General features: G+C 43.3%; 1 protein-coding gene across 3 annotated transcripts in view; it reads right to left on the bottom strand.

Moving 5' to 3' along the window:
- The window catches only part of LOC119545588 (methylthioadenosine phosphorylase), a 64463-nt gene extending 55651 nt beyond the window's left edge, over positions 1–8812 (bottom strand). The window contains exon 1 of one of the 3 annotated variants that reach the window (XR_005219118.1): positions 8609–8812. Coding sequence is in view for 1 of the 3 variants with exons in the window: in XM_037851255.1 (XP_037707183.1) it covers positions 8609–8641 (33 nt within the window). In the remaining 2 variants the exon portion in view is untranslated. The remainder of the gene's footprint in view (positions 1–8608) is intronic. The other 2 variants (XR_005219117.1, XM_037851255.1) reach the window with 2 other exon arrangements.
- Positions 8813–19437: the final 10625 nt, after the last annotated feature.

Raw genomic sequence — 19437 nt, 5'->3', positions numbered from 1 at the left:
AATATAAAAGTAAAAATGCTGGAGAAAACATGGAGAGAGGGATGTACCTATTTAGTGTTGATGAGGAGGCAGAATGGTGTAGCTTTTCTGGAGGTCACCGTGGTGGCTCCACGAGAAGCTAAGTATGTGGGGCCATAAGGTCCTACAACCTCATTATGGGGTATATATTTGGAAGATCCAAGAGCAGAGACATGAATGGACATTTGCACATTGTTGTTTATGGAGGCAGTATTCATGATTTGTAATGGGTGGACGTGGCCTAAGGGTACACAGACTGAGGAACAGAATGATGAACTGTGGTGTATGCATACAATGGAATACCAAGCAATGACGATAAGGAGTGAAGCTATGAGACACCCAACAAGGTGAATGGATCCTGTAGACAGCACGTTGAGTGACATATGCCAGAAACAAAGGCAGGCACTATAATGCCTCACCAATATGAACTAACTACAATGTGTAAACTCAGAATTGAATCTTAGAGCACAGCCTAACAGGGAAATGATTATTGTAATTGTCCCTAGATTGTAAGCTCTTACAGCAGTCAAATCTATTCCTGAATTGTAATGGCTGTCTCCAAACTCTGAGATGCTGATCCCTTAGTGTATAACCTGATTGGTCTCTGGAACACTGGGAATCTGCATTACAACTGAAACTCAGAGCTAGAACTTGGCAGGTATGAATATCAGTATTAACGCATACAGCAATTGTTAAAAAAAAAAAAAAAGCTGAGCTACAGCCCAGCCTTCAATTAGAGATATGAATAAAGCAGATCTGGTTAAGACTAGGGCAAATTGGGCCAAAGGGTAAAGGGAACATGGAATGGGTAGTGGAAGAAGGTAGTGATAAATATAATCTATGACCACTTGATCAGTTACAGAAATGAGCACTATGACAGCATGAACATTTCCTCCTTGACACTGTGTGTTAAAACTTCAACTTCCATGTGAGACCAAGGGAAGAGATGTTGATTTGGTGTATGATCTATATTTTCTAAACAATTTAACTTCTACAGTCAGTTTGTTCAAACACTACAATTACCTGGAACTTTGAATAGGAAGTGAGGTATGGTAGGTCTGTATAGATTAGAATAGCAACACATCCTAAAGTAATTTGGGTGGAGAAAAAAAACATATATCCGCCCCCCCCCCCCCCCCCCCCCCCCCCCCCCCCCGCCGAAGAGCTAGGGGAGGATGTTGGACTTCCTCATCTGGATTGTTGCTGATGTTCTCAGAAACAACGGCGACTGACAGCTTGATGTGCTGAGCCCTCTGTCTTGCGCTGGCCCCTATGAAGTTTGTTGCTACAAGGAGAGGCTAAACCTGCTTATAATTCTGCCTAGGAGTCTCCCCCTGAGTGCCTCTTTGTTGCTCAGATGTGGCCCTCCTTCTCTCTCTAGCTAAGCCACCTTAGCAGGTGAACTCGCTGCCCTCCCCCCTACATGGGATCTGACACCCAGGGGGTGTAAAGCTCCCTGGCAACGCAGGATATGACTCCCAAGGATGAATCTGGACCTGGCATCGTGGGATTGAGAACATCTTCTTGACCAAAAGGGGGATGCGAAATGAAAAGAAATAAAGCTTTAGTGGCTGAGAGATCTCAAATGGAGTCGAGAGGTCACTCTGGTGGACATTCTTACGTACTATATAGAAAACACTTTTTAGGTTTTAATATATTGGAATAGCTAGAGGTAAATACCTGAAACTACCAAACTCCAACCCAGTAGCCTTGACTCTTGAAGACGATTGTATAACAATGTAGCTTACAAGGAGTGACAGTGTGATTGTGAAAACCCTGTGGATCACACTCCCTTTAGCCAATGTATGGATGGATGAATAGAAAAATGGGACAAAACCTAAATGAAAAATAGGGTGGGATGGGGGGGTGATTTGGGTGTTCTTTTTTATTTTTAATTCTTATTCTGATTCTTTCTGGTGTAAGGCGAATGTTCAAAAATAGACTGGGGTGATGAATGCACAACTATAAGATAGTACTGTGAACAGCTGATTGTGTACCTTGGATGAATGTACTGTATATGAATATTTCTCAATAAAACTGAATTAAAAAAAAAAAAAAAAGTCAACACCACCAAAGGACTTGCACCCTATTCTGGAGAGGTTTAGTGTGTTTCCAGTTGTAAGCAGGACAGCTGAGTATTGTTAGGTGAAATATATGTCTGTTATTGTGCTCTATTTAGAGGTTAAGTATGGTTTAGGGTGACATGTATTATCACCTGGCAAGTTGACAAGGGGTGGACTGTGATAGGTTCATGTATCAACTTGGCTAGCTGATGGTGTCCAGGTGTCTTGTCAAGCAAGCACTGGGCTAACTGTTACTGTAAGGACATTTGTGGCTGGTTAATACACCAGAAGGCTGGTTTATTAAATTATCAGTCAATTGACTGCATCTGTGACTGATTACATCAACGAAGGGCATGTCTTCCGCAATGGGAGAATTCAATCAGCTGGATTATATACAATCAGTTGAAGACTTTTAAGGGAGAGAGAGGACCTTTGCTTCTTCTTCAGCTAGCCAGTGTCTCCTGAGGACTGCACTGAACACCTTCAGCAGAGTTGCCAGCTTGCTGCTTGCCCTACAGAATTTGGACTCATGCATCCTGCCCTATGGAACTTGGACTTGTGCATCCCCACGGTTGCGTGAGACACTTTTATAAAATCTCATATTTACAGCTCTCTCTCGTTGGTTTTTTCCCTAGAGAACCTCAACTAATACAATATCCTAACCCCAGAACCTGTGAATGTTACCTTATATGTCAAAAGGGACTGTGCAGAAGTTCGGGATCCTGAGATGAGGCGAGTATCCTGAATTACCCAGGTGGATTCAATGTAATAACAAGGATCCTTAAACGAGGAAGGCAAGACGGTCAAAGGAGGAAGAAGGCAACGTGAGAACAGAAGCAGCGGAAGAAAAGGCCACATGACATAGGGCCAGAGCCAAGGAATGTCAGGGTCTCAGAAGCTGGAAAAAGTAGGAAACAGATTCTCCCCTAGAGCCTCCAGAAGGAGCCAGCCCTGCCGACACCTTGACCATAGCCCCTCAACTTATTTTTGGACTTCTGAGCTCCAGAACCACTAAGAGAATAAATCTGTGTTGTTTGAAGCCACTAAGTTTGTGGCAATTCGTAATAGGAGCCATAGGAAAATGATGAGCTAGGATCACCCGAGGAGCTTGTTAAAAATGCAGATGCCCAGCATGCTTTTCAAAGCTCTCTAGGTCAGTGGTTCTCAAATTTTAGCAGTCATCTAGGTAGCCTGAAGCTTGCTAAAACCCAGTACAGTTTGCTGGTCCCACCCTTGGAGTATCTGGTTCGGTAGATCTGGGGTGGGGCTTGAGAACCTGCACTCCTAAGAAGTTCCCAAATGATGCTGCTGCAGCTCCTGTTCGGGGAGCCACTGCTTAGGTGCTCCTGAGGCACAGCCAAGGTCTGTACAGCTAGAATATCATGATTATAATCACAACTGAAGACCCAGGGTCAACTGCATTTATATTTACATTATCTCAGTTTCCTCATTGCACTTATTAAGGGTAAAATTTTTACTAAATCCATAGAATTATTAAGAGACTCAAATGAAATAATGCATATAAGCCTTTAAAAGGTAAAAAAAAAAAAAATAAATAATGCATATAATATGTGTTACTATTTCTGTCCAAAGAGACTGTATGTTCAGAAGTAAAACATCCTCCCATCCTCTGAGTCCCGGAAAAACAAAACAAAACAAAACAAACCCAAACCAAAAGCAGAGTAAACTTCCTCAAAGCCAATAAATAAAGCCCTTAATTCCTCATTTTGCTCTGCAGGCCGCTTCCACCTCTCCTCTTTTAGTCAGGCTCTCTCCCCCTCAGGGATTTAGCTCCGGAGTTCTTGACTGGTGAGAGCCAGCTCCCCTGGGGGTGGCTGCAAATACAAGGGGACATTTCTGGTTGTCAGTGACAGAGGGAGTGACGGGATTTTGTGAGGAGGGACCAAGCATGCACTACATGTCCTGTGATCTCGGGACAGTCCCACAAAATGAAATGTCTTGCCCCAAATGTCCCTATGGCTCTAGATGAACTCAAGCGCGCTCGCTGGGCATCTGATTTCCAACCCGGGCCTGCTCCCCGAATGGTAGCGGGCTACTCAAGGACTTCCGGTTGGGAAGGCCTTTGCCTGCCACACTCAGCAGCCCACAGGAGAGTTTGGAAGATGGATGCTCTACAGTCCAGACCCCAATGACATGCCTATCTCCCTTAATACCATTTTGTTTACAGTCCACTACCCACCTATAGGGACTGCAGCCCCTCCTTTTCACATAACTGATTAACACAAGTTATTTACTTGAATCCCCCAGGGCCATAGCTGGGCAGCTGCCTGGGGGAGCCAGAGCCCAAAGAGCCCTCCAGAATGCCCTATAAGGAGCCAGACTCGTTTGCCCTCCTCGTGGTCAAACATGCCACACATCCCTGGCTGATGCTGGAGCATGACTACTCCCTAAGGCCCTCCAAGACAAAGGCGGTGGTTAATCCCATGGCCTCTGGCTCCAAATGCCTTTCTCCATGGCTGCCCCCAGATGTGCTCTTCTCGTCCCCTCCTGGACCACCTCCTGCTGCAGGGAGCCACAGAGGAGACTCTCAATTACTCCTACTCCAGGTGACACCTCTCACCTCCAACCTGCCACCTGTGCTGCTTCTACAGCAGAGGTCCCTCAGCACCTAATGCCCCCAGCCCCCTAACCAGACAGGAAGTATCCTGGAGGAAGGAATCTTACGCTTACCCTCCTTGCCCTGAAGGGTTACCCCACATATCCCAGTCTGAAATGATTCACCAGCACTAACCACCTACTGGGCTTTTTCAGGTCAAAAACAGAATCAACCCGTTTCTCTTCTTGTACCTCCTACATCTCACGCATTTCTATTCTACCTGAAAAATACATTCCAACCCACTATTTCTCACTATATTAAGAGCTCTTACCCTGTATTTCAGCACCAGTGTCCGTGGCTTCCAGCCTGGTCTCCTAGCTGCCTCCCCACCACCCAGTCTATTCTGTGCCCAGCAGTTAGATGGAGTCAACCTGAAACTGTGAATCAGATAGTGTTGCTTCCTTGCTCATAATCCTTTAATGGCTTTCAAAATATTTAGAATAAAATCCAAATTCTTTACAATGGTCTAAAGGAAGGTCCTATGAGCGGTGCCCGCCCCTCTCGCTGGGTGCACCAGCCACTGACATCTGGAGTCCTACACCATCAAGTCCTCCTCCTCTTCAGAAGCACGTACTAGCTGTCCCCACCGCCAGTCTCTTCCCCCTGCTCTTACCGTGGCGCTTTATGAACTTGCAGGTATCAGCTTAACATTCTCCTACCCAGAGGCTTTTCCTAAGCCCCCTACCACACCATTCACTCTCATCAGTGTTTCTTTCATGTTTGTTGGTCTCCCATCCCCCACTAGTATATGAGCTTGAAGAAAACTGCGACTTTTTCTTACTCAAAGATGTATCCCCAGTGTCTGGGAGGTCCTTGACAAGCATTTCTCAATAAGAAGGATTCTGCCAGTAGGCAGCTAGATTTGAACAATAAACTAAATATAGCATCAATCCAAAATCTGATGGCGGTTTTCACCTGAATGCAAACTCAGCTACCAGGTAATATTTGTATTTAAAGGGTGGTGGGGGAGGGTGCTGGGGTAGACATTAAGGCAGTGCCTGAACCGGGCTGGGTGTGTTAATGCTACTGTCATTGAACCCAATCATGTTTCCAGGTAGGTATTACTAGTGCTTGCCATTCAGCGAGGACCCTCAGGCTCAGGTGTTCAGGAGGTGACTAGTTAGTGGTGGTGCCGGATGGGAGGCTGGGTCTCTTCGCTCCGCAGCTCTGTCCTCCCCCGACCATTTTACTCTGCAGCACCCCCACCCCTAGACCACCAACTCAACTGTTTTGCATGAAATGGTGGCAGTGAATCCAACCATGCATGCCACCTGCCAGGGAAGCAGATGGAGCCGGGAAACAAGTGTGCCTCCTATACGTGCATGGGGAGCACCCGGTGGGCACAGGTGGGCGGCAGCTTTATGCACTTGTTCAGTGTTGCACTCTTCTTCTTTAAGGTCAAGGACCTTTCCAGTTACTTTTTACTTGCTTTCAGAAATGCCTCAACACCAAGCTGGTGGAATGCCAGGCTCTGGGCCCAATTGCATCACTGTCCAGGTCCAGCTGTGTAACTCTGGACCTGTTGGTTGGCCTTTCTGGGCCTCAGCTTTGTGCCTGCAGAAAGGGGGAGGTGGCCATCTCGCTTTGCAGGAGCTTTCCAGCTCTACCATTCTGTGATTCATTTGTTCATTTGGGTTGTTGCCTCAGCAGTATTGAGGGTATGGTGTTGGCATCATGGGTTCTCAACAGCAAAGGTGTCAACCTGTTCTATCCTCAGAGAGAAACCAGCAGGCAGGCCTAGCACTATTTGTGCCTCTTAATTTTATATTTGGCCATTTGCCAAGATCAAAAATATATATCATTCAATATTTACATCAGATCTCTAATCACAGTGCCCATTCTGCACTTAAATGCACTGCATTAATTTTGGGAAACTGTGTGGCAAGGAAGAGTGAACCAGACTAAAGTGAGACTGTTCTAAATACTGTGTGTGTGTGTGTTTAATGGCATTTTAAATTTACTCCTGTAAGGGAAAGGTGACCCCTTCCTTGCCAATTGAAATCTGTGGCCTAATGATATTTACCACAATAATTTAACTGTTTTTTAGGGACTGAATCACATCCCCCATAAAAAAATGGCCAAGTCTTAATCTGTGTTCTTTAATGGGTTCCTGTGAACCCATCTATAAAACATCTTTGAAGAAGTTATCATTGGTTAAGGTGTGGATTCATCTGTGAACAGGGTCTTTGAAGATCCTATTTAGATGAGGCCAAATTGAATCAGAGTGAGCCTTAATCCATATAAGGAAGTCCTTAGAAGGCAGAGGAAATTCTGATGCAGCAGGCCAAGAGAAAGCCACAGGAGAAGACCAAGGAGACAGACTGCCGTGTGATGGAGGCAGAGATGGCAGCCAAGGATCCCCAAGGACTGTGCAAGCTGGCACCACAACGCTCCAGACTCGGGAGAAAGCATAGCATGTAGAGACCTTGATTTTGGACTTCTGGCCTCCAAAACCCTGAGACAATAAATTCCTGTTGTTTAAGCCAACCTATTGTGTGTTATACTTGTCACAGCAGGAGTGGCAAATGAAGATGCTACTGGAGAAATGATATTTAAAATTAATTCAGGATTGATGTATTAGGATCTAAGAAACTCCAACCACGTGCAGGACAGACAATACAACTCAAACCCTCCCAGTAAACCCTGCAGTACTGCCCCCGCTTTACAGATGGGCACCTAAGGATCCCACATACTTTGCGCATGAGCTTGGTTAAAACCCTTCTGTCTAGTTCCCCAGTGCCTAGCACATGCCTGACAAATGAGAGGAATTCTATAAATATTTGTTGAATGCAAGACGCTTTTCAAAATGGCAAAAGGAATTTCACATCTAGGTTTGACTGCACACTCTCCTTCCTCACCACTCTCACCCTTGCTCTCATCCTAAGCATCTCATTATTACCAGTTGCAAGGGCCTAACCTCAGGTTGATTACACAATCCCGCACAGAGACTTGCCTTTTCTGGAGAGAAGAGGACACAAAGTGCGGGGAATCAAAATAGATACTGGGAAAGAAAGGGATCTTCCTATCCCACTGGCCAAGAATCTCCAAAAGTCAAGCAAGTTAACTGCATTCTTAGACAATAATAAACGTATAAGAGGTCCTAAGTTTCATAATCAATTTTTTCTTCTAACTGTAATTCTACTCCCTCCTCCCTCTCTCTCTTTCTCGATACTAGCCAGGAAAGCAGTGTTTAAAAGCCCCAGGGAAGCTCGCAGAAACCCTCGGTATTCGTGCCTGCCTCTGGCCAAAAGCTCCCCACCACACAATGCTCTCTTATGCAGAAACCTCTGAAGACCGAGGGCACAAGGAAACTGAACTGTAACTTTCAAGGTAGCAAACAAAGCAGTTGAAAAGGTGCAGCGTTTAGGGGGCGCCTGTACTTTTTTTTTTTTTTTTAAATAAAGTCTCAGAATCCCCAGAACACTGCACTGCAGGGGAAAACTTCAGCACAGAGAAGGCCTAGGATTTGAAGAAAAAGCAGCCGGAAGCTTGCAAAAGAGAAAGTGCGCAGTTCTCCCACGTGACCCGCGGGGCAGTGAGCAAAGTCGGGGAGCCGAAGCGCGAGATTGGAAAGGCACGCAGAGACAGTCTCAGCAGCAGCAGGCGCCCTGCCACCTAGGACACCTCCAGCCAGGCGTATCTCCAGGGACAAGGGTGGTGCTCGGGAGGGCTGGGGAGCGAGTGCAACCCCGCGCACCGCCCCTCTCCAAGGGCTCTGCCTAGACCGTGAGGAGGGCAGGTGCGGATGAGACCAAAGGTGGGGGACGAGTCGGCCCCGGGTGCCACGCTGCAGTGCCCCAAACCATCCCTACCGCGGCAGGGCGCACGGCTCCGAGGCGCGGTCCCCCTGGGCGCGGGTGAGAGGGAACTGGGAACGGTGGACTGCAGCCATAGAGACGGCTATTCTTACCTTCACGGCTATGGTGGCGGCGCCTGGGGCCATGTCCGCGGGAGGAAGGAGCTGTGCCAGGGCGGAGGCGACCGCCAAACAGCGCGTTGGGGTAAGCAACGGATTCACATGCGCAGCGCCAAAGTGAGCGGAGCGGGAGTCCCGGGGCAGGGCTCTGACTCCTCCTCTTCCTCCTAGATTTGGATTGGCTGGTTGTGTGGAATTTCCCCCACCACCCCCTCCTCAAATAGAAGTTCCTGCATTCCGCCCCTTTTTGCAGACCTTCCGGGTTCTGGTTCTTTTCCAACCCCAGTAGTAATTAGCATGCTCATGGTAACGACAGAGACCATATTTTGAGCGCTGATATTGCTTTGTATTTTAGCTCCGTTAGCTTTCACAAAAATGCTGTAAAGAAGGGCGGCACTGCCCGCTCTGTCCAGTATCAGTTGTGTCGTTGGCCTTATCTGTAAAGTCAGGCCCATCTGCGTTCCGGAAGTTCTGGCGGGAGAGAGTCATCACGTGGAGGGAACTGTCTGCAGACATTCACTTCAGCCTCTACCACCCGGCCAGGATGGGGCCGTTGTTTGTTCTTCCTATTTCTGTGATCCCAACCCGGGTTTGGGCTTTTCCCTTAATTCCTGTAGAACAAAGCCAGGACGGGGTTTAATCCAGGACTGCCTTAATTCAGATCTCAGAGATGACAAAAAGGAAATTGGCAAAAAGTAACTTGCTACCGGTTAAGCTTTCTGATTTACATACTATGGTTTACTCATCTTCAACTTGATGGGAGGTGTGCATGGGGAGTGGGGAGCCGGGGCAGTGGAGCTGTGCTCAGCTCCCAGGCTGACTGTACCAGGCAGGGCCATCTTTAAACCCTGTCACCCCGGAGCTGCATCCAAGACACCTAGATTAAGAATCTAGGCTCAGGTTTCCACCGTCCAACACTGGCAGACCCACCCTGCTTCCCAGCTTTCCGCTGAGATAATCCCCTACCCTCCAAACCTCTCTCCCTTCCCTAGTGGGATAATCCAGTTTAATTTTTTAAATGGATTGAGCCCACTCAAACAAAACATCCCGCGGTAGTGAATTTAGGGATGTCCTCTGAGACACAGATGTGCTGCTAACTATTCAGGGGATGGGGGTGGGGGTGGGAAATGGGGGTGAAAGGAGATACTTTCCTTTTTCTTTACAACTGGAACACAAGTACATTTTTTCAATATATCACTATCTTATAATAGCCCGCTGACCTGCCCATATAACGTGTTTACTTAAACAGTAAAAGCTTTTACTCTCTCATTGTTATTTGCTTTAGGTCTAGATTTTCTCACAATATGTTTTCTTTCTTCTATAATGCCTCTTTTAAGTTATAAAATGAAATGGTAGATTTTTCCCATATACATTCGGTTTTCAACTCTCTGTGCTAGTGCCATACCTTAGAAGTATATCATACATGCACCTATCTATTTTTGTGGTGTTCATCTGGGGGAAACATGCCTTTAAACAAGCCCTTTCAGTCCTATTCGCCTTCAATACAGTTCTGATATTTATAATCCCAGTAACAAATGACACCCCTATCCATTCCCATACCTTTGAATTCACCATCATTAACATATCTGAACATACTAGATTATTATTCCCGTCACTATCTTCTGTCTGTCACTAAGTCCCCAATATTCTACATTATAAGACATTGACTTTACATTGTTCAAAGTGTTCATAGAAGTGGTAGCATGCAAATCTTTCCTTTCATGTCTGACTTATTTCACTCAGCATTATATCTTCAAGGTTCATCCATGTTGCCATGTGTTTCAGGACCTTGTTCCTTCTTACTGCTGCATAGTATTCCATCGTATGTATATATCACATTGTGTTTATCCACTCATCTGTTGAAGGACACTTGGATTGTTTCCATCTCTTGGCAACTGTGAACAATGCTGCTATGAACATTGGTGTACAAATGTCTGTTTGTGTCACTGCTTTCAAATCTTCTGGCTATATACCGAGAAATGGAATTGCTGGATCGTAGGGTAATTCAATATCTAGTTTTTTTAGAAACCACCAAACTGTCTTCCACAGCAGCTGTACCATTATATATTCCCACCAGCAATGAATAAGAGTTTCAATTTTTCCACATCCTCTCCAGCATTTATTGTTTCCTGTTTGTTTAATGGCAGCCATTCTTACTGGTGTGACATGGAAGATCAGAAAGTGATTAAACTAGAGGAGGGGATAGCAACAGGCAAGATGGAATTTAACAAAGGATTATGAGTACTGAATCTCTATATAATTTTGTTTTTCTCAGTTGCTAGGGTATTAGAATAGCTAGAAGGAAAGAGCTGAAATGGTGGAACTCTCAACCCGTAGCATCCTTTGAAATTTGCTCTATAGTTACTTGTTAAATTGTAATTTGAAAGCTATCACCTTTTTGTATATATGTTGTATTTCACAAAAAGGAAATAACTGAAACTATGGTGTTGTAACTCATATCAGCTTTGGAAATTTTCTATATAACTTCTTGTTAAAGCATACTTTGAAAGATATTATCTTTTTGTATATATATTAGACTTCACAATAAGGAAATAAACTATGGAACTGTAAAAAAAAAATGAAATGGTGAAAGAGGAATAAAAGTAGAAAATCAGGGCACTCCTTTCAAAAAATGAATTGGCAGATGCTGGAGTCCTTGGTTGAGGGATTACAGTTTCCTGGGAGCCTTTCTGCTGATTGTTCTACTGGGAAGCAGGGTAACATTGAAGGAGGCACTAAGGCCCTGGGTATTTGGCTACTATGTAAGTATGAGACATTGACCAACTTATGTCCTTTGATGTGACCAGCAGGTCCAGGTTCTACTCAGCACTGCCTCTCTCCCACCAGTTGCAAGAGAGCCACCCTACACACTCATAAGCACTAGAAGATCTCTAGATGGAGAGGAGTTGGAAACTTGGAGAGGGTATTCTGTTCTCTTCTATTTACTTGCAGGTCAGAGCTCAAGCATTTGCTGTTAAGCATGTGATATCTCTGAAGAGAAAATTATTGGAAGCCTGGGGTGGGTTTTGTGAGTGATGCAATTCGCAAGCTATTTCTGGGAAGAAATTAGCATTTCCAGGCAAAACTGAAGCAATTTTCTGACCTCTTCTAAGAAACCAGGCAACCACCCACCAGCTGATTGTCAGGGAATAGTTTGTTGTTTGTGTATGGAAATATGTAGTTCAAGACAAATTGATCTACCTCCCAGCAGTTTTTATCATTATACATTATGGGGGGAAAAAGCATGCAAATACTTAGAAGTGTGGAGCTATAGATTTGAACTCACATCAGCCACTACTGGGTTCTTTTAATAAAATAATCCATTTTAGAAGAGGATGTCAAAATAAATTTTCAAAAAGATAAAAACATCATTCTCAAATATATAGTCAGCCTGTGTCAAAGATATATTTAACCCATTAATGAAGGAGCTAGCAGGATTACAAAACTGACTTAAAGGAAGATATAATAAACAGTCAGTAGAAAAGAGAATGCTAGAATAAGATTGAAAAGTTACTTGCAAAACTGGTTTATAGTTTACAAGGCAATAAAACTAGTCTTTCTTTGGGATTAGCTTTTCCATTAACAGATAGCAATTGTGTCTCTAAATAAGAAAAAAAAAGGGAACTTATCAATCTTCTACAAGATAGCATCTAACAACTGCTATCTGAAACCTTACCAATAAGGAACAGTAAAACAAAGTGATACCCCTTAGAGCAGGTGTTTTAGTTTCCTAGGCTGTTTCAAAGCAGTTACCATGAAATGGGTCTGGATAAACAATGGAATTTATTCACTCATGGTTCTGAGGTTAGGAAAATGTCCACATCAAGGCTTTCTTTCCAAAGACCAGCTGCCAGTGATCCTTGGCTCCTCTGCCATGTGGCAAGGCACATGGTGGCATCTTCTGTTCTCTCATTTCCTGTCTGGGTTTCATTGGTTTCAGCTTCTTGCTTCTGTTGCTTTCTCTTTGTCTTGCTGAATTTCGTTCTCTTATAAAGGACTTCAGTAATAGGATTAAGACCCATCCTGATTGAGGTGGGCCAAACCTTAACTGCAGTAACCTCATCAAAAGGTCCTACTTATGATCGGTTCACACCCAGAGGAATGAATTAGATTTAAGTACATGTTCAAACCACCATAGCAAGAGTGGCCAAATTTTGTGTGCTAAGAGGTAAATATTGAGGAGCAGTATGAAACTCAACTCTGCCTTGTAGCACGAAGGCATAGACAATACCTAATCCAATGAGTATGGCTGTATTCCAAGACCACTTCATTTATGGACACTAAATTTTGGATTCCACCTAATTTTCATGGGTGACCAATATTCTTCTGATTTCCGCCCCCAGCCATTTAGGATTGTAAAATCCATTCTTAGTTCATATTTACCAAAACAGGTGGAGGGCTGAATTTGGCTGAAGGTGGTCACTGTTTGTTTCTCTTTTCTGGACCCCTGGGCAGTCTTGTTAGACAATGCTTTGGTGTGCCTTTGAAAAGGCAGGCACTAATATTTTTGTCTTATTTCCCAGATTGGATAATTCTTTATTAACAAGCCCTAGAAAAAAAGGAGGACAAAATTTCTAGTAATCATTAGTTTCTTTTTTATGATTGGTTTGAGGAATCCTCAAAGAGACATGGGGTCTCAAGGGCTTATCCTTGAAAGTAGCTTCTTGCCCTACCTTTCTCTTCTTGCCTGTATATTCCCCTCTGTTAACTCATACCCTTGGTAGTCTAAAGACAATTCTTAAGAAGTACCCCCCACCACTTTACAGCAATTCTGATTGTGAAACTGTCTGAATGTTCCAATAGCTTCCCCTTTTTTTTTGATAATCCAGCTCCTAGCCAACACAGTACTGAGATAATTTTGCCCATAGCTGTCCATACCAAGTCTCAAGCAATGTTCCTTCAGTGTCTCTTGGTTCCCTTATAAGGAAAGAACTATAATAATTTGCATGTTTAAACTGACTGAATTACATGCTATTTTCAAAGACTTCTCCAAGCCATCCAGGACCATCAGATATTCAAGAAGCATTCATACAACTGTGTGAAATGCACCATCTTAGCCAACCCTATCAGCTTTCTCACTGAATGTCACATCTCCACTCCCAATCCACTTTATGGTGTGTCACTGCAGGATGGCTGCTATAAAATAGACCCAAGCTGACTGGTAACAACTCCTTATCTGGAGATGTTAAAGCTGTCAAGCTGTCTATAAGTGCATGACTGGAGCAATTCATGGAACTATACTCCTCTTCTGTGTCTCTTAGAAATTTGGGCCAAAATTATGGTCACCAATTGTGCCAGTTTGGATGTATTATGTCCCCCAAAAGGCCGTATTCTTTGATGCAATCTTGTGGGGGCAGACATATTAGTGTTTATTAGGTTGGAATCCTTTGATTGAGTGTTTCCATGGAGATGTGACTCAATCAACTGTGGGCAAGAACTTTGATTGGATAATTTCCATGGAGGTGTTACCCCACCCATTCAGGGTGGATCTTAACTGAATCACTGAAGTCCCATAAAAGTCTTCACAGACAGAAGGAGGTGCTGCAGCCAAGAGAGACACTTTGAAGAATGCATTAGTGCTGAGAGTGGAACACAACCTGGGATCAGCAGACGCCAGCCATGTGCCTTCCCAGCTAACAGGTTTTCCTGATGCCATTGGCCTTCCTTCGGTGAAGGTATACTTGTACTGATGCCTTATTTGAACATCTCCATGGCCTTCACACTGTAACTTTGTAACCAAATAAACCCCTTTTATAAAAGCCAATCCATTTCTGGTATTTTGCATAATGGCAGTGTGGGAAAATGGCCTGAGCTTGGAATGCGTCCTTGACACATTCAAAGTTGCGGACATTGGAACACCAAGCCCTGCCCGGACGGAACACTGTCCAGGGCAGCACCCACAGTGTTTATGCGAGAAGCATGCAAGTCTTGAATGGCCTGTCCCTGACTTCCCTATCTTGCCTTCTCTGGCCTGTTCCTAACTCCCCTATTTCCTATGATAAAATGAAGCTAATAAATATGACATGGAACAAGCGGAGGCCCTCTTTGCCAACTAGGCTCTGAGTCCCCTGCTCCCATCTTTGCTGCAACTGTTATTCTGTTTCTTAAGTTCTGCGTCGCCTCCCGACAACAAGTGGCGCCCAACGTGGGGCATGAATAGTCTGGGAGAAGTCTCGCAGCAAGTGAATTCGTGGTTACAATATCGGCACAGGACCTCAGGTGGAACTTGAAGGCCTTCTACGTCCTCAAAGGTAAGGACGCTCCTGAGTATTTTGTAAAGCAGGGTTACCATGGGAAACGGAGACAGCACGACCTTATGTCTGTCTCCTCTGTCATCTCTTGAAAGATGGCAGTCCTAAGGCTAGTGAATCTCATATTCTAGAGCTCTTGCAAATTGTAGAAAAGTATTGCCCTTGGTTTCCTTCTCTTGGCTCCCTAGAATCTAGGGATTGGGATAAGGTGGGTAAAGAGTTGAAGAAATTGCATATACAGGGTGTCCCTTTGCCAGTCACTATTTGGTCCACTTGGACCTTGATTAAGTCAGTTTTGGAGCCCCTCCAGATGGAGGACGAGGAGGAGAATGATGATGATGATCCGGTGGACCCAGAGGGTGAGGATCCTCTCCCCCTTAAGCCACGCTCTCCATCGCCTGTGGACTGTTTTCCCTCCACTCCCCCGCCTCAATTTGAGGAGCTTCCACTGCCTCCTCCTCCTCCCCAGCCTGTACCGGGAACAAAAACCCCCAGCTATCTTCTATTCAGCAAGGCACTTTAGATTTGGAATTTTGGGAACTAGTCAGCTACGTCCTTAAGAAGAAACATGAATTAGGAAGCAAAATATTGGTCTCAACCTTAATGACCTGGGGGCTAGTTTGTACTGCCCTATGTCCCCTTCAATCATCCGTTCAGCCCAGGGCTCCCCCTGAGGAGTCTGAAAAAAAAGGATGTAATTAAGAAGGAGGAAGATTGGCCACCTCCACCTCCTCCGCCTTTGTAGGACGAGCAACACAAAAAACAAAGTCCTATTCCTAACAATTCTCAGCATCCTGTAATGGAACAATATAACACCTCTACAGTCCGTTAATCCCTGCCAAAAAATTGTTTATTACTGTTTCAGAATGCACTAACTAAAGTGTTTTAAATATTTAGCATTATTCTAGCAAGTTTAATTTTAATGGTAATAGCATGTTTTATAAAAGGTATAAAGAATGTTTTTCTAATTAAAAGGAAAAAGAAAATAGCTTTGTTCTAAATAACTGATTGTTTAAGAATGCAGGATGAAACCTTAATGAATACAGGAAGTTGCAGAAGGTTTGTGAAGTGAGAAATTTATTTGTGTAGTTAAAGTTAAAAAATAGATACAGAAAGCTGTAAAAGGTTGTGGAAACATGGATACAGAAAGTTGCAAAAGGTTTGTGAAGTGGAAAACTTATTTCTGTAGTCAAAGTTAAACAATAGACACAAAAGCTGTAAAAGGTTTGTGGAAACAATTATTTCTGTGGTCAGAGTTAAAAAATGGTAAAAACTAGTAATAACTGCTTAACAATAGAACCTCACAACTTGAAGAAAAAAAGGTGGTTTTGCAAAGCAAAATAGCATTAAATATTCTAACCACCACCTAAAGCAGTAATTAATATTCAATGTTGTATGTATGTGCATAATAATTCACAAAATATACTGCTGCTGTTTTACTGTCAACCCAGCTTTAGATAGAATTTACTGGGAAACATGTCGAGGGACTAAGAGTATACTACGTTGAATGATTCCTATGGAATAGTCACTGACTGGTCCCTAAGGGGTACGCAGTTCAGAATTGCAGTGGTACAAATGAGTCCTGCTCAGCACATGAAAAACTAAGATGGCATATCAGCCAATATAATCATACCAGTATTGTCAGTAATTCACCACATCCCCTTATTTGGCATGGTACGGGCATGGTCCCACCATGGCCCACACTAGGTGCGGGTCCCCCTCAAGATACCAGTTGGAAAATTCCCTTGAGCTTGGAACAAATTAAGTTCTGGAATGGCACTTATCACCACCACATGACTTATTCGTTAGAATTCATGTCTTTCCTTAATTTTACTATACAAGTTTGTGTTCGTGACCCATATGTCTTTTGGGTTGGTAATTTATCAATTAATATGTCCAGCCAGGAGGTAGTTTGCACAGCTAATAAAAGCTGCTATTTATAACTTGTTTGAATTCCACTTTAAATAGTACCAACATTACAGTTCTTGCACTATGTCGGAGAAAGGGCATATGGCTGCCAGTATCTCAGTCAAGACCATGGGAGTCTTCTCTGAACATGCATATCCTGCTTACTATTTTTCAAAAAATAACCGAACGTACCAAGCACTTTATTGGCATGCTAATTGTGCTGATTTTAGGCATTATTGCAATAACTACAGTGGCAGCAGTGGCAGGAACCACCTTGCATCAAAGTATTCAAACAGCAAAATTTGTACAACAATGCCAGTCAGGCATGGGAAAAACAGCTGAGAATATACAAAAAAGTGAATAATCGCCTGGTGGATTTAGAAAATGCTGTGTTATTGCTGGGAGAGGAAGTCCAGAATATACGCATGCAGCTGCATTTAAAATGTAATTAAAGGAGGATCTAAGATGGCGGCATAGAGAGGAGTGGAAGCTAAGTAGTCCCCCTGGAACAACTAAAAAAAAAACAAGAAACAACTAGTAAATAATCCGGAATAACTGCAGGGGGACAAATGTGACTGTCCACTCATCATACACTAACCTAAATTGGGAGGAATGCCCAAGATCACAGCATAAAATCTGTAAGTATAAACTGCGGATCCAAATCGGGAGACCCCCTCCCCCACAGCCCGAGCTACAAAGCCTTGTGGTGCCAGAGAGAAGCTTTCTCCCAGCAAGCGAATATAGCTCAGCTGAGCTCCAACTGTTTTTTTTTTTTTTTTTTTTTTTTAATTTTTATTGAGATTGTTCAGATACCATACAATTATCCAAAGATCCAAAGTGTACAATCACTTGCCCCTGGGTACCCTCATACAGCTGTGCATCCATCACACTTAATTTTTGTTCAATTTTTAGAAACTTTTCATTACTCCAGACAAGAAATAAAGTGAAAGATAAAAAAAAAAAAAAAAAAAGAAAAGGAAACTCTAATCCTCCCCTATCCCTAACCAACCCCCCTCAATTGTTGACTCGTAGTATTGATATAGTACATTTGTTACTGTTTATGAAAAAATGTTGAAATACTACTAACTGTAGTATATAGTTTGTAATAAGTATATAGTTCTTCCCTATATGTCCCTCTATTATTAACTTCTAATTGTATTGTCATACATTTGTTCTGGTTCATGGAAGTGATTTCTAGTATTTGTACAGTTGATCATGGACATTGCCCACCATAGGATTCAGTTTTATACATTCCCATCTTTTGACCTCCAACTTTCCTTCTGGTGACATATATGACTCTGAGCTTCCCCTTTCCACCTCATTCACACACCATTCGGCGCTGTTAGTTATTCTCACATCTTGCTACCAACACCCCTGTTCATTTCCAAACATTTAAGTTCATCCTAATTGAACATTCTGCTCATACTAAGCAACCACTCCCCATTCTTAAGCCTCATCCTATATCTTGGTACCTTATATTTCATGTCTATGAGTATACATATTATAATTAGTTCCTATCAGTGAGACCCTGCAATAATTGTCCTATGTGTCTGGCTTATTTCACTCAGTATATTGCCCTCGAGGGTTTGTCATCAACCCATTTTTTTTTTAATATGGTTTTGTTCACTCACCATACATTCCATCCCAAGTAAATAATCGATGGTTTTCTGCATGGTCATGCATTTATGTATTCACCACCTTCACCATTATCTATATAAGAGCATCTACATTTCTTCCACAAGGCAGGAGGGAGAGTCAAAGAAGGTAGAGAGGCAAAAGAAAGAGGAAAAAAAAAGACAGCTAGGAAGCAGCAAAAGGAAAAATAACCTTAAATCAAAGTAAAATAAAGAATCAGACAATACCACCAATGTCAAGTGTCTAACATGCCTCCCCTATCCCCCCCTGTTATCTGCATTCACCTTGGTATATCACCTTTGTTACATTAAAGGAGCAATACATTGTATATCTACCTTAGTTACAGTCTCTAGTTTATGCTGATTGCATCCCTCCCCCAATGCCTCCCCATTTTTAACACCTTGCAAGGTTGACATTTGCTTGTTCTCCCTCGTAAAAGAACATATTTGTACATTTTATCACAATTGTTGAATACTCTAGATTTCACCACGTTACACTGTCCCAGTCTTTATCTTTCTTCCTTTTTTGTGGTGTCTCACATGCTTCCCACCTTCCTCTCTCAACCGTATTCATAGTTACCTTTGTTCAGTGTACTTACATTGTTGTGCTACCGTCTCCCCAAATTGTGTTCTAAACCACGCACTCCTGTCTACTATCACCCTGTAGTGCTGCCTTTAGTATTTCCTGTAGGACAGGTGTCTTGTTCACAAAGTCTCTCATTGTCTGTTTGTCAGAAAATATTTTGAGCTCTCCCTCATATTTGAAGGACAGCTTTGCTGGATACAGGATTCTTGGTTGGCGGTTTTTCTCTTTCAGTATCTTAAATATATCACACCACTTCCTTCTTGCCTCCATGGTTTCTGCTGAGAGATCCGCACATAGTCTTCTTAAGCTTCCTTTGTATGTAATGGATCACTTTTCTCTTGCTGCTTTCAGGATTCTCTCTTTGTCTTTGACATTTGATAATCTGATTATTAAGTGTCTTGGCGTAGGCCTATTCATATCTCTTCTGTTTGGAGTATGCTGCGC

This window comes from Choloepus didactylus, chromosome 10, assembly GCF_015220235.1.
Source record: "Choloepus didactylus isolate mChoDid1 chromosome 10, mChoDid1.pri, whole genome shotgun sequence".
NCBI lineage: Eukaryota > Metazoa > Chordata > Mammalia > Pilosa > Megalonychidae > Choloepus > Choloepus didactylus.
The sequence above is the reverse complement of the archived record's forward strand: the minus strand, read 5'-3'. Positions and strand labels throughout refer to the sequence as shown.